We start from the raw sequence: 14,575 nt of genomic DNA, 5'->3' as shown, positions 1-14,575 counted from the left end.
CGACCACCTTTAGTCAAAAAATATAAATATTTCCATATTCAAGCACACATCTAACACAGGAAATATGCCTTTCAATGTCATATGAGTGCTGAAACTGCACTAGAAAGAAATTCATACTAAAATCCAAGATTCAGATGAACACTTTGTTTTTTGTTGTTTTCATCTAAAATGTCAGATGTAAATTCCAGTATTTTTTCATGTTCCTGGCAGAACTAGTTTGTTTGAATTGGCAGGTTAAAAACAAAAGAGAAAAACCATGGTCATAATCGAGATCCCACGATATAAAAAAAGGAAGAGGAAGGTCTCATTATCATATGTCATTTATTAACATTCTCCACTGTTTCAAGTGTAAAAGGAAGTCTTTAGTTTAACATTATACTATGGATGTTACTGCTTCTTTTGGAGTTAACAAAATCTTGCCTGAAATCAATTTGACTGTGTTTGCGGTGTATTCACAGTAATTCAACATATAATACAAATACTTGTATCAGACATGTAGTGTTTACAGTGTTCCAAGATTATGTAAAGCTGGTTTGGTGTGTGTGTGTGTGTGTGTGTGTGTGTGTGTGAGCGTGTGTGTCTGTCATCCTCTGAGCTGCGACACATCTGCAACTGAAAGCAACACAGCGGCGCGGCAGTGATAGCGAGGCGGGGATCTCACCGGGGATAAGAGCCCAATCCGGCAATAAAAGGCAGGGCGGATGTTGGGATGAAGGGATGAGGTCTAACACGGGGCCGCCCAGCATCAGCCAAGCTCTGCACCGGGTCAGAACCAATGCTCTTTTGCTGCTGATAAACGCGAAGGAATAAGCTGCAAGACGGCGAGGCAGAAGATGTCAAGAGAAGACAAATTAACTCACATTTTTTTTCTCCTCTCTGGCTGAGGAGAGAACCGGGCATTGGCAGCTTGGCATTGGCAGTGCTTGCATTGGTCTTAATAGCGGCCATGTTGGTTTTGACCTGCCCTACTTGCCATCAGTGTCTGAGGACTCATGTTTGCGCTTAGCCAACACAGCAAACATGTTGCCTCTGCTACCCTTTCACCACTTGCACCATCTGCTGCCATTCCAATAAAGATTTAGTTTATATGCTCTGGCGAACAGCGCCCTCTGTCACAAAAGCTCTGCAACAGATGATAACACATCCAATGATGACGTTTTCATAGCTATTTGTTAGTTATTTAGGATTCAACAGCAGGATTATGCGAAAACTGCCTAACTACCCACTCTGAATTTTGCTGTATATTCACATAAAGGTTGTGTCACATTTCAAAACAGCACAGCTTTTACCTCCATTATGTGCAAAAGTCGAGGCAAGATCTTTTTATAACCATGTGTCAGCATAGGTAGTGCCAAAATCACGATCAAGGTGTGATTTGCAGAAATTTCTTACACTTCTCATAATAACATTGGTAAGTATCAACACCTGTCGAGTTTGAAAAGGTGAGACCATAGGTTGTGTTTTGATGTATGAATTGCTTAGTTCGTTAGCACGTTTAGTGGTGGAACATGGGCCAGGAGTCAGATTAAAGTTCGGATCGAGGTCTTTATTTTTAGGTTTCAAGGAATCTTAAAGAAAACTGCACTTTTAAAACACATGAATACATAATTCTTTGTGCATTCTCACAAAAGAAAATAAGTTAGTATGAGCTAGCTAACAGTGCACATCATTGGATCCTACCTAGTTAGACTACGGGGGGCTGCACGGTGGTCGAGTGGTTAGCACGCTAACACTAACCCTAACCCTAACCTCACAAAAGAAAATAAGTTAGTATGAGCTAGCTAACAATGCACATCATTGGATCCTACCTAGTTAATGAATGTGAGTGTGAATGGTTGTTTGTCTATATGTGCCCTGTGATTGGCTGGCCACCAGTCCAGGGTGTACCTCGCCTTTCGTCCGAAGACAGCTGGGATAGGCTCCAGCACCCCCCGTGACCCTTGTGAGGAAAGGTGGTAGAAAATGAATGAATTAATGTAGTTGGACTACGAAGCCTTTAAAAAAAAAAGTTGTATTGTTGGGTATACGTACATGCTAGGATCATACAATAACAAGTACACTGATAACATGTAATACTTTCAGTATCTTGTCGTATTTTGATGATTTAATACAGTACCAACACTTCTTTCCTAACACATTGATTTCACATACTAGCCAGGAGCTAACGCTACTTCTGTCAACAATAGAAGCAGCATAGAAACAGCTACAACACTTACTATGTCAGTTCTCATTGAGATGGCTGCGTCTTCCAGCACAAGACCTATGCTCCATTCCTCAGGTAAAAAATGCTGACAGCAAACAAGCATCTTGTTGAGTCTTTGTAGCGAAATTGAAAGCTAGGTATCAACTCTTGGCTGAGTCAAGCAGCTCTCGAGGCATTGTGTTAGCCCGCCAGGTATAGTTTTGCGTGTTAGCTGCTACAATAACAATTTTGCTGTAGCTTGGTTAATATACAAGACATTCACGCAGATGGAACACTGTTGCCGTTTTTGTTAGTTTTTTTTGTTAGGGCTTTAGTGTAAATATTGGTACTTCCAATGTAGGTAGCCTAGCTAGCTCAAATAACTAACGTTTTCTCTTGGTAGAATGCACACAAAACAGAAATAAATATGTGTTCATGTTTGGGCGAAATAAAACAGTGCAGTTTTCCTTTAAGGCAAAAGGTTATGTTTTGATTTATTGGTTAATTAGTTACTTTTGTGGCTCATTTTAGTGTAAATATTGGTACCTCCAAAGTAGCTAGCTTAGCTCGCTTGTACTAATGTTTTCTCTCAGTATAATGCACACAAAACAGAAATAAATATGTGTTCATGTTTGGGCGAAATAAAACAGTGCAGTTTTCCTTTAAGGCAAAAGGTTATGTTTTGGTTTATTGGTTAATTAGTTACTTTTGTGGCTCATTTTATAGCTTGTTAGCAATGATCTGTTAGCTAAGATTTGGATAAATATACAAATCAAGGGGTTTATTTATACTTTTCAAGGTTACGATTTGTTAGTTAGTTAGTTTTGGCACATGGGCTGAGTTTCGAATAAAGGGATAAACTAAATGATTTAGTTTTCACATTTAAATTCCAGATATTACAAAGCTTCAGTGTGGCACTTGAAACAAACTGTTAATACGCATTACTGCCACCTACAGGACTGGAGTGGAATAGTATTGTCCAGCACATCACTCCACAGAGTGGCTTTGTAGATAAAAAAATAATGTTTTTCTACGATTTCTGGTTGTTCATCAACTCAAAGGTAGATATTGCATCCCTGAAAGAATTCGGCCATGCTTATGTTGGTTTAAAGAGCCCTACAAATGTGAGTGATAGCGCCACCTGTTGCTGTGGCATGTCCTTGACAGCCTGTGCCCAGAGATTAGTTTTTAACTACGCCTCTGGCATGGCTGCGCCATCATTTTTTACCGTGGAGTGTGGGGAGAAAATAGCTTTGTTGGTGTGCACCGAGCATAAATCCAAGTAGATTTTGTTTGCAGCCATTTATCTTTGGCCGTCAGGAGCAGCAGGACAATGCGGTGATATGATATCTTTTGTAGATGTGAACAAATGGCAGGTATGCATTGTAATGTGTGCAGATGTTTTGGCAGTATTTGCTGTAATTATGGATGGGAATGAATCAAAAGAATGGATTTAGGACACAAAGATGGGGGGGTGGCCGTCTGCTTGAGGGCAGATTATCTATTCTTTCTCTTACAGCTGAAATAAAGTCGATACGCACAGAAAGAGAGCTGGAGCGACTGCTGCCTCCTCAACAAAATTGGATTTTCTTCTTCCCCTCCAATGTGTCGAAATTAGGGAAGGCACACATTTCATTTTTTGTCCTCCACCTGCAGACGTGTCGGATGTTGTCACACACGTCAGAGGAGCTACTTCTCCCTCAAGGACAAATGAAGCCACACCCCCCTGACATAACATGACTAGAACGTGTTCAAACCGGCTCTTGAAGCATCAATGACAAGTGGCGAGAAAAAGAGCTTCAATGGAGATGGAGTGGACGTGAGCGATGGCATGCTCCACGCTTCGCCCAGCTGTCCTGACGCGGCCACACACTCATCAGTCATTGTCACACGCACACGCACACACACACACACACATGCGCCTTTTTAATGGACAGTTGATTATCTCACACACATACCCGTTATTTCACCATCATGGGTCAACTTGTTATGATCATTTGAAGTGTGTGTGTGTGTGTGTGTGTGAAGTGAGTCGGTTAGGGCAGTGATTTTCAACCACTGTGCCGCGGCACACTAGTGTACCTTGAGAAACCGTCAGGTGTGCCGTGAGGAATTATCCAATATCACTTTTTATAGTTAACATTGATTAATCATCATTTGCAAATATTATGTCAATAGCCATGAATATATGGACCCAAATATTCCAATTGCATTTGGTTTATTTGCTCAAACGGAAAGAATTGAACAGGGATGGAATATTCCTTTAACCAAACCAATTCAGGTATATTGCACCCGCTCAAACGGAAATTTGTCAGGGTGCGTTCTTCTTCGTGGTGTTTTTCTTCTTCTGTTGTTTATTGGCGGTTGGCAAGCAGCTTTCGTGTGCATTAGCGCCATCTGTGGAACAGAATCTAAACACTTCTATACTTTATTCACAAGTTCAGTTTTATTAAAAAAGAAAATGTATATCTATATAAAACATGTCCCGAGTTTAATTATAAAATATTAGCAAGATTGAATTTGATCTTTTCCTGTTTAAATTGATCCCGGGTGTGTTCTTTCAGCGCATGCTCAGATATGACGTAACACGCAGATCCAGACGTTCTTCACTTTTAAAAATGGAGGCCAGCAATCGGCACTGGACTAAGCAAAGTTTGTTTTTGATTCAAACTAAATTTCAAGACTGGACAGATGAAAAACTGCCAATACGGAGTTATTCTAACAAGTGAAAGAATGACTTGGGGAAGCCGGTATCACGTGATGTTGATGTTTACGTTTTACTGGGCATGCCCCATTGACTATTCTGTTTGATTTTCACGACGCATGTAGACAAGAGATTGGAATATTCCTTTCTATGGATACCATTGTTTCCCGAAAGGTCATTGGGAAAGAGAAAAAGTGGTGATGTAAAAACGTGGCTACTGTGGAGTGTCTGTGGTGTAAAGACTGGCAGAGCAATGTAATATTGGTCCTTGTGGCAACACCTACCTTGTTCCTCCCATTGACTTATTGATGCACGTGTGAGGTTGTGGTGACATTTTGTAATATTTTTGGTTAGTGGTGTGCCACAAGATTTTTCCAATGTAAAAAACGTGCCGTGGCTCAAAAAAGGTTGAAAAACAATGGGTTAGGGTGTGTGTTGACACTTTTACTGTCGGGTTATTTGGTGTTTTGGGGACATTTTTGGTTAAAAGTGCTCGGACAAGCTGCTCCTATACTGTGTGTGTGTTTTGACGCTTTTTCTATGGGGTCATTTTGATGAAACTACAATCGGACGAGCTCCTCTCACACGAGTTGACTGTGTGTGTTTGTGTGTGTGTTGTGTTTGTGCGCGTGTGAGAATGTTTCAAGGATAAAGGCTACACAGAGGAGAGGGGATGAGAGGACTAAAAGAAACGACGGAAGAAGAAGAAGACGAGGCAAGGTGGCTTTGCAGCTGAGGAGATGGAGCACGGGTGGGGGGGCAAGGGGATGAAAGTGAGGTGTTTTCAAGAAGAGGGGGAGTGGGGAGCGCAACAGGAGAGGGGTTAGAGACGCTGGGAAGGCTGATGAAATGGAGACAGAAATCCGGAAAGCGGATTTAGATAGCGAGATGGAAGAGGAGGACTTGTGTGTGTGTGTGTGTGTGTCACTGAGAGGCAATGGGGACTTGGCGAGAGTGGGGAAAAAAGGGGAGTGGTAATTGAGAAGAATGAAAGGCTAAGAGCTGTGAAGAGTGTATTAGTTGTACTGCGTGAGAGTGCCATGGATCATTTAGTGACATCCATGTGTTGCATTGAGGATAATGGGGATTTATGGCGCCACTTGAGGCCAAAATGGCAGAATTATCCGACCAGACTGTCATAACGCGGGGGAAAAGTAACGCCGACCTCTTGTCCGTGTGCAGCCATGTCATGTTAGATGAAGAAGGAACGTTTTTGCTAATGTTGATGAGATAAATATGACCTTTCTTTTCATTTATCCTCACGCTAAGCTAGCACTTTAGACTACGAAGCCTTCTAAAAAAAACCACCAAGTTGTATTGTTGAATATTAGGGTGCATCAAATTTAAATGGGAAATTTTAATTTCATAATATCAATTTGGCTGGCATTCCATTTTTTCTAATGAACATAAAAATATCTTTTGCAAAGTTTTAAGGAAATCCATTGACATTTAGGGGTGCCACCTCACACATAAACTTTTATAAAATTTCGGAAAATATGTAATTTCTAGTCTAATTGCCAAAAAGTTGACCTGGAAATGTTGAGTACAAGGAACTTCTATACAGCATCAATTTCTATAGGGTTATTAAAGTAAATATATTTTTCTCTTTGGGCAGATTGGGTATTCCTCAGAATTCAACTTTTAAGATTCTCCATTCATTTGTCCTATTGACAAAATGAATGGCGGTAAATGGGACATGTTCACATGGGCTTACCCTGAATTTTATGTAGCAGTGATGGATATTTGACATACATATGAAGTTTAAACACTTTGTTTTTTATTTTATTGTAAACACAAAGGGCAATAGTAACACATTTAAATAATAAACTCTCTCTACTGGCAAACTCACTAGAAACTCATAGTGATAAGAACATTAACTATTAACATTATGTTGTTAGGCTTGCTCAGCTATTAGCTAACTGTCATTAGCAAACTGCAGCTAGCTAATCTTAGCTACAGTAGGGGCAATGAGCACTAAATACCTATAAATATGACTACAAATCATTCAAATTACAAAGACAAAACCACAAATTTGGTAGTAATAATGTACGTATATCCAATAGGGTGCATTAAAAACACAATTATTGAATTTTGATGTTTGATGTTAGGCTTGCTCAGCTATTAGCTAACTGTCATTAGCAAACTGTAGCTAGCTAATGTTAGCTACAGTAGAGACAATGAGCACTAAATACCTATAAATATGACTACAAATCATTCAAATTACAAAGACAAAACCACAAATTTGGTAGTAATAATGTACGTATATCCAATAGGGTGCATCAAAAAACACAATTATTGAATTTTGATATGGCTGGGTACTAAAAGTGTTCAAATATATGTAGAAACAACACATACAAAATATTTTTCCAATCCATGATTATTTAGGGGTGCCACCATACATCTGTTTTTGTGGAATAAAATGGTGAACAGTTCAATGGTCGCCATGGAGATTTGAGGTCAGCAAAGACTGCAGCTCAAGAACTCTCATTTATGTTTTTGTTGGTATTTATAGTCCTATTACATATTACTAGCAAATTTGTGGTTTTGTCTTTGTAATTTGAATAGTTAGCTTAGTTGGGATGGCTGTGTCTTATCCTCACGCTAAGCTAGCACTTTAGCAATTTTATTTCAGTGGGGGTCGCAGACAGAAAAATTTAAGGATACAGGGGTAGGGGCCCATGTTAGCTCAGTGTTATAGCCGAGAAAGCTAATTAGCGTAATTAATTGTACAAAATTTGTATGTTGGGGGAGGGGCTACATGGCGTCATCATGTAATTTGCATGTATTCCAATTGGAATGGGTGTTATTACTATACTTTGGCTGTCATCTGGTTGCATTATCACAGCGAGATAGGATTAAAATCTCATACAATTCCATTATTTAAAAAAAACGTTTTGGTTTTCTGCTGCTCTTTTGGCCCAAATGAATAATGAAAACCTAGGTACCACTGTACTTTAAAATATTTAAAGCTACAAATCTTCCCCAAAAAAGGCTTCGATTTATTGTTGATATTCTCGTTGCTTCTTTTCCAAGATTCAGCTCCTGCTGTGCTTTGGTGGATGAAAATAGTCTTTCTGGTTAAGGGATGACCACAGCTTGGAAGAAGAGAAAAAAAAGGCTTCAAATTCTCCGCTCTGCTCGGGCTGAAAAAGTGGCTTTCCAGGTTTTTCATACAGGCTGTTGAAACTTTTTCAGTTTTTCCATTTTTGTGTCAGTGAATATTCCATGAATCTTAATTCAGACATAGAGGAGGTTATTATTTTATAATGTATTGTATGGTACAGGTTCAAAATAACAACGTATTGATGTCTAATGATGGAGACAAATAATTGATAAATGGCGACACAATTGTTGGTGGGTCTAGTATGTGTCTTTTGTCTTTTTTGTCTTTCTATCTTATAATTTCGACTTTCTTATTTCATAATTTTGACTTTTTTTCTCATAATTCAGAATTTTTATCTCATTATTTTTATTTTATCTCATGATTATGACTTTTTATCTCATCATTTTGACTTTCTTATCTCATAATTTCAACTTTCTTATCTCATAATTTTGACTTTCCTATCTCATAATTTTGACTTTTTAATCTGATCATTTCAACTTTCTCTCAAAATTATTACTTTTTAATCTCACAATTATGACTTTTTATCTAATAATTTCTACATTTTATCTTATAATTATGACTTACCATTGGGATAACTTTTTTTTCAGTGGCAGAAATGGGCTTTTTATCTCATAATTATGAATTTTTACCTCGTGATTTTGACTTTCTTATCTCATAATTATGACTTCTTATCTCATAATGACGACTTTGCTTTTTTCATAATTACATAAATATGACTTACCATTGGAATAACTTTTTTTCAGTGGCAGAAATGGGCTTTTTATCTCATAATTATTAATTTTTATCTCATATTTGGACTTTTTATCTTATAATTTGGTCTTTCTTATCTCATAATTTGGTCTTTCTTATCTCATAATTTGGACTTTTTATCTAATAATTTGGACTTTCTTATCTCATAATGATGATTTTTTAAATCTCATATTTATTTACATATTTACAGGCAAGTCAATAACAGTCTCGGACTGTCCCTGGTCCAATTTTACATTCCACGTTACGCATCTCGACCAAAACACAACAAATACAACACCCAGAGGCAAATTGAGACACAGCCTCCCACTGTGGGAATGCGGCGTTTTGGAAGCAGGCTTGTAATTATGCAGGCAAAGATCGCTGCGAAGGGAGTAAAAATAAGTCGGTACAACTCTGTTTTTTGGACCAGCAGCTATGTTCTCATGCTAATCCACTGAACGTGACTAATTAGCCAAAGAGATGACCTCATACGGTTGAGTTAAATTATATTTAATCCCTTTTAATCTTGAAAGTGATGACTGTTTGGATTATTTGTAAGAAACGTAGCTGTGAGAGGTGGCCATGTTCAGCCCACTTTGTTGTCCTGAAGCCAAGTAGAAACACCCGCCTACTTTTTTTTTTTTTAAACATGAAAGTGTTTCAATCACAACAAGTGATTTATTTCAAAAAGTAGCTACAATGGCAATTTACCAAAATCGCCAATCATATGGGCATCATTTAAAATGGTAATGGTTTAATTTCATTTGAACATGCATCAGATTACAATTGAATGCATCACATAATCAGTTCACAGTTCCACATGTCCAAATGGAGTAGGAAGAAATAAAGCTTCTACCCCTCCATCTGGTACTTTTACAATCACCAACTGTTACATTTGTTCACTTCCTGCTTTCCTAATATAGTTTAAGTTTTTTTTTTTTTTTTTAAATGTACCTTGTCCCAAAGTAGGAGGTGATATGAGCATCCAATGCCATAATGGGTACCATAGTAAGTGTCAATATAGTGATATATATAGCACATCATGACTGGTTCAAGACTCTTCATCCTTGTATTTAGCAAACATCAACTGCTTGTATTGTTTCTTGAATTGGCTCATCGTTGTGCATTGTTTGAGGTCCTTACTCAATCCATTCCATAGTTTGATTCCACATACAAATTATATTATGAAAGCGGGAAGTGAACAAATGTAAAGTACCAAATGGAGGGGTAAGTCCTAGGGCTGCACGGCAGTCGAGTGGTTAGTGCGCAGACCTCACAGCTAGGAGACTGGGGTTCAATTCCACCCTCGGCCATCTCTGTTTGGAGTTTGCATGTTCTCCCCGTGCATGCGTGGATTTTCTCCGGGCATTCTAGGTTAATTAGCGACTCCAAATCCATAGGTATGAATGTGATTGTGAATGGTTGTTTGTCTATATGTGCCCTGTGATTGGCTGGCCACCAGTCCGGGGTGTACCCCGCCTCTCGCCCGAAGACAGCTGGGATAGGCTCCAGCATCCCCCGCAACCCTCGTGAGGAAAAGCGGTAGAAAATGAATGAATGAATGCTTCTTCCTACTCCTTTTGGACATGTGAACTGTGAACTGATTATGTGATGCACTCACACATACTTCCGCGATAGCAAAGATGGAGTCTACTGAATAAGGTGAGTGCACTCACCATGTTTTACTCCTTTTTGCCACTGCAGTGTTAACCTCGGCAATCTCGAAATAAAAACTTGATGAACTCAAGTGTGTGATTTAAAAAATGTTGCACGCATAAACATAAACGCCTGCTTTTTGCCGAGTCTTTAATAAAGAAAGAAGACTTCTTTATTTGAGAGTGCACAAACAAATAGCAACGAAGACGACTCCTCGGAGCGATTATTGAAATGCGGCTAAAAGGTGAACTCATTTTCTCAGTGGGTCAGAGGACGGCTTTAGGTAATAAAAGGCGAGATGTCATTAGACGTGCTGGTATTTGACGAGTTGTATGGAGGCGGGAAGAGAGGGCCGGCATTGGTGGGTGTAATGTCTATGTTGAGAAATGGCGAGAAGGAGATAGAAGAGCGTGCGCCTTCCCGCCTGCCCCATCACCTCTGTGAATATGTTGTTCATGCGCTTGACCTACATGCATGATGCTGATGTATGCAGATTTTCTCTCTGAGAAAGATAGAGAGAGAGAGAGAGCTGAGGGTTGCATCTATGTGCTCAAATTCACTATTTTCACGCTTCGACTTCCTGCTTTGATTTCTTTTTTTCCGCTCCCCAACTTCCAAGGATGTCGATAAAAAAATAAATGTATGCCAGCATCCACCCAAGGTGTCCCATTGTCAGTTTTCCCAGTCTCGTCAACGTCCTTAAAACACCTTCGAGTTTAAGCTCGCTGACATTAGGAAATGCATATATATATTGAAATATAGGAAATATATATATATATATATATATATATATATATATATATATATATATATATATATATTCTTATCTCATAATTGGGACTTCTTACCTCATAATTTGGACTTTCTTATCTCATAATTGGGACTTTCTTATCTTATAATTTGGATATTTTATCTCATAATTTGGACTTTCTCATCTCATAATTTGGATTTTCTTATCTTATAATTTGGATATTTTATCTCATAATTTGGACTTTCTTATCTCATAATTATGACTTCCTATCTCATAATTATGACTTTTTATTTCATAATTACATAATTATGACTTACCATTGGAATAACTTTTTTCAGTGGCGGAAATGGGCTTTTTATCTCATAATTATGAATTTTTATCTCATATTTTGACTTTTTATCTCATAATTTGGACTTTCTTATCTCATAATTATGATGTTTTATCTCATTATTATGACTTTTTATCTCATGATTATGACTTCTTATCTCATAATTATTACTTTTTATTTCATAATTACATAATTATGATTTACCATTGGGCTAACTTTTTTGTCAGTGGCGGAAATGGGCTTTTTATCTCATAAATATGAATTTTTATCTCATATTTTGACTTTTAATCTTATAATTTGGACTTTCTTATCTCATAATTATGACTTTTTATCTCATGATTATGTCTTTTTATCTCATAATTATGACTTTCCATTGGGATAACCTTTCTATGGAAACAGACTTCCATAGAATTCAAGGTAACACAACAAAGACTTAAGCCAATGACACCACAAGTCACTTAGTCACGCAATAATTATAATAAAATTAAACAAGTAAATGAGAAAAATCACATCTCCGCTATGGCGTTCGCTATGCGCTATTGGCGCAATCAAACAAGTAACTTTTCCACACAACATAGCAGATTTAATTACGATGGGTGGCAATTGTGAAAGGTGTGTGCATCTTACTGCAGATGTGTTTTATCCATCGTCAGCCACAGTGAGCAGGTGTTTCACGCTGGGATTTCATTGATGTAACACAGCGGCGATGGCGATGCAACGGTGCAGCGAACACAACGGATACACATCATGATGTTGTTTATTGTTTATTTTTTAATTTTTACACTTTTTTTTTTACCTTTTATTTTCCTCCTCTTTCGTTGCCTTGTAGCTTTCATTAGCCTTGTCAATCTTCCAGCGTCTTCAAACACCACTTCCTCCTCCTCTGCATGAGTGACGTAAACGCGTTTCTCAAAGCAGAAAAAAATACCGTATTTTCTGGACTTTAATTCGCCCAGGAGTATAAGTCGCACAAGGCCAAAAATGCATAATTAGGTAGAAAAAACATACATAAGTCGCATTTTTTGAGGGGTGATTTATTATTATTAACTACTTGACCAAAACAGACATTACGTCCTCTTGGAAGGCAAGTTGTAACAATAAAAGAATAGAGAACAGGCTGAATAGGTATAATGAAAAAAAGTGCGACTTATAGTCCGGAAATCCATCTTCGGGGGTACACCCTGGACTGGTGGCCAGCCAATCACAGGGCACATATAGACAAACAACCATTCACACTCACATTCATACCTATGGACGATTTGGAGTGGCCAATTAACGTAGCATGTTTTTGGAATGTGGGAGGAAACCGGAGTACCCGGAGAAAACCCACGCATGCACGGGGAGAACATGCAAACTCCACACAGAGATGGCCGATGGCGGGATTGAACACAGGTCTCCTAGCTGTGAGGTCTGCACAGCTAGATCCAGTAAGACCGGCCTTGAACTTCTTCAATGATCCTGAGGGTTACGGAACAAAATGTCAAGTGGTAGAGCCAATAACAATGTCACTGGCCCTGAGCCGGAGGATCCGATTGGCTGTCCGGGACAAATGAAGATTGTGAATGATGCCAATAACCGTCAGACAGCATCTGCAGAGCAAGGATTTTAAGGGAAAAAAATACTCCGGAGGAACTTATAGTCCAGAAAATACAGTATTTTATAAAATAAAATTACCCACAAAAATACGATTTATGTATGTTTTTTTCTACCTAATTGTGTATTTTTATTTTTTTTATTTTTATTTTAGTCCGGAAAATACGGTAGTTTATAAAATAAATTACCCCCCAAAAAGCGACTCATTATGTATTTTTAGCCTTGTGCAACTTATACTCCGGAGGAACTTATAGTCCAGAAAATACAGTAGTTTATAAAATAAATTATTCTCAAAAAAACGTGAAAAAAAAATTGCCCGTTCACCATTATGATCTCTGGGTGCTTTTCCTTCAATGGAACATTGGGGAACATTGGGGAACATTGAGGAACATTGGGGAACATTGAGGAACATTGAGGAACATTGAGGAACGTTGGGGAACATTGGGAAACATTAAGGAGCATTGGGCCTGCGGTTCTGCAGGGGTGTCAATCGGCAGATATCTATGGGGGACAACGCTGCAGTTCACATTGCCCGCCTGACACAGGACTTCCTGAATTCCTGCCATTTTTAAACTGGTCTTAAAATGTTAGAGTATAATAAATAACATCATTTCTAATTAACAAAATCAAAGAAAAAAAAATGTGACAGCAGCGACCCGGGAATGAAAAGTGAAGTTTAGTCATCCTGCCAGTGTTTAATTAGCAGCAGTGCTAATTGCGAAATCGGTACCCACACCTGCAGTTTTATGAGCGCATCCCTAAATGTGTAATTTTACCTTTTACTGTTATTTGTTTGCACCGCCGCATGAGTCAGCACTGAAGGGCGGGGGGTGTTTAGGGGCAGAGGGGAAATATTGCCATAAAAAAGTATGCGGAAAGGCATTGTTAGGCGCGAGGTATATGTGGCATGTCGTGATGGATCGGGGAAGAAAACACCCGGGGGTGCAAGGGAGCCGCGCACCAAACACATTTTTCATTTAATGGGAACAAATGGACGTCGCCTTTGTTTGTGCCTGCTGCAACACCGAAAGTGGAACATTCTAATTATTGTGTGTTTTATTTTGTCGCCTCACCTCAGGCCGCCCGGACGTGGTGGAGTCGGTTCCGGATGAGCCCACGTACAACGTTAGCAACGAGTTGACGCTGGAGGTGAGCCGCAGTGACGACAACCAGGTCATCACCTGCGCCGTTGACCATCCCTCCCTGGCACCGGGGGACAAGAGGAGTGAACACGTCCTGAGAGTCTTGTGTGAGTCACCTGGGGCTCTGGTCTAGGGGATCCTGGGAGTTTGTTTGAGCTTCATTTGTGTGCCAGCGAGCAGTAATAACCAGTGCACTGTTTATTAATGTGCCCATCGCTTATGCTTTCAAGTGGCCTAAGCCCTACGCCGCCCCCGTGTGGCTTTCAAAGGTACTGCCTGTTGTGTAAGAGACTTATGTCATTGTGGGAGGCAGCAAGATGGTGGCGCTGGCAGGGTACAGATGGGACTAGATGGAGATACGGATGA

At 39.1% G+C, this 14,575-nt stretch overlaps 1 protein-coding gene across 3 annotated transcripts in view; it reads left to right on the top strand.

Moving 5' to 3' along the window:
* cadm3 (cell adhesion molecule 3) overlaps positions 1–14,575 on the top strand; it is a 154,681-nt gene that overhangs the window by 117,049 nt on the left and 23,057 nt on the right. For all 3 annotated transcript variants that reach the window (XM_058091024.1, XM_058091031.1, XM_058091040.1), the window contains one exon: positions 14,146–14,316. In XM_058091024.1, the coding sequence (XP_057947007.1) occupies positions 14,146–14,316 (171 nt within the window). The remainder of the gene's footprint in view (positions 1–14,145; positions 14,317–14,575) is intronic.

Source organism: Doryrhamphus excisus, chromosome 1, assembly GCF_030265055.1.
Source record: "Doryrhamphus excisus isolate RoL2022-K1 chromosome 1, RoL_Dexc_1.0, whole genome shotgun sequence".
Lineage (NCBI taxonomy): Eukaryota > Metazoa > Chordata > Actinopteri > Syngnathiformes > Syngnathidae > Doryrhamphus > Doryrhamphus excisus.
The sequence above is the reverse complement of the archived record's forward strand: the minus strand, read 5'-3'. Positions and strand labels throughout refer to the sequence as shown.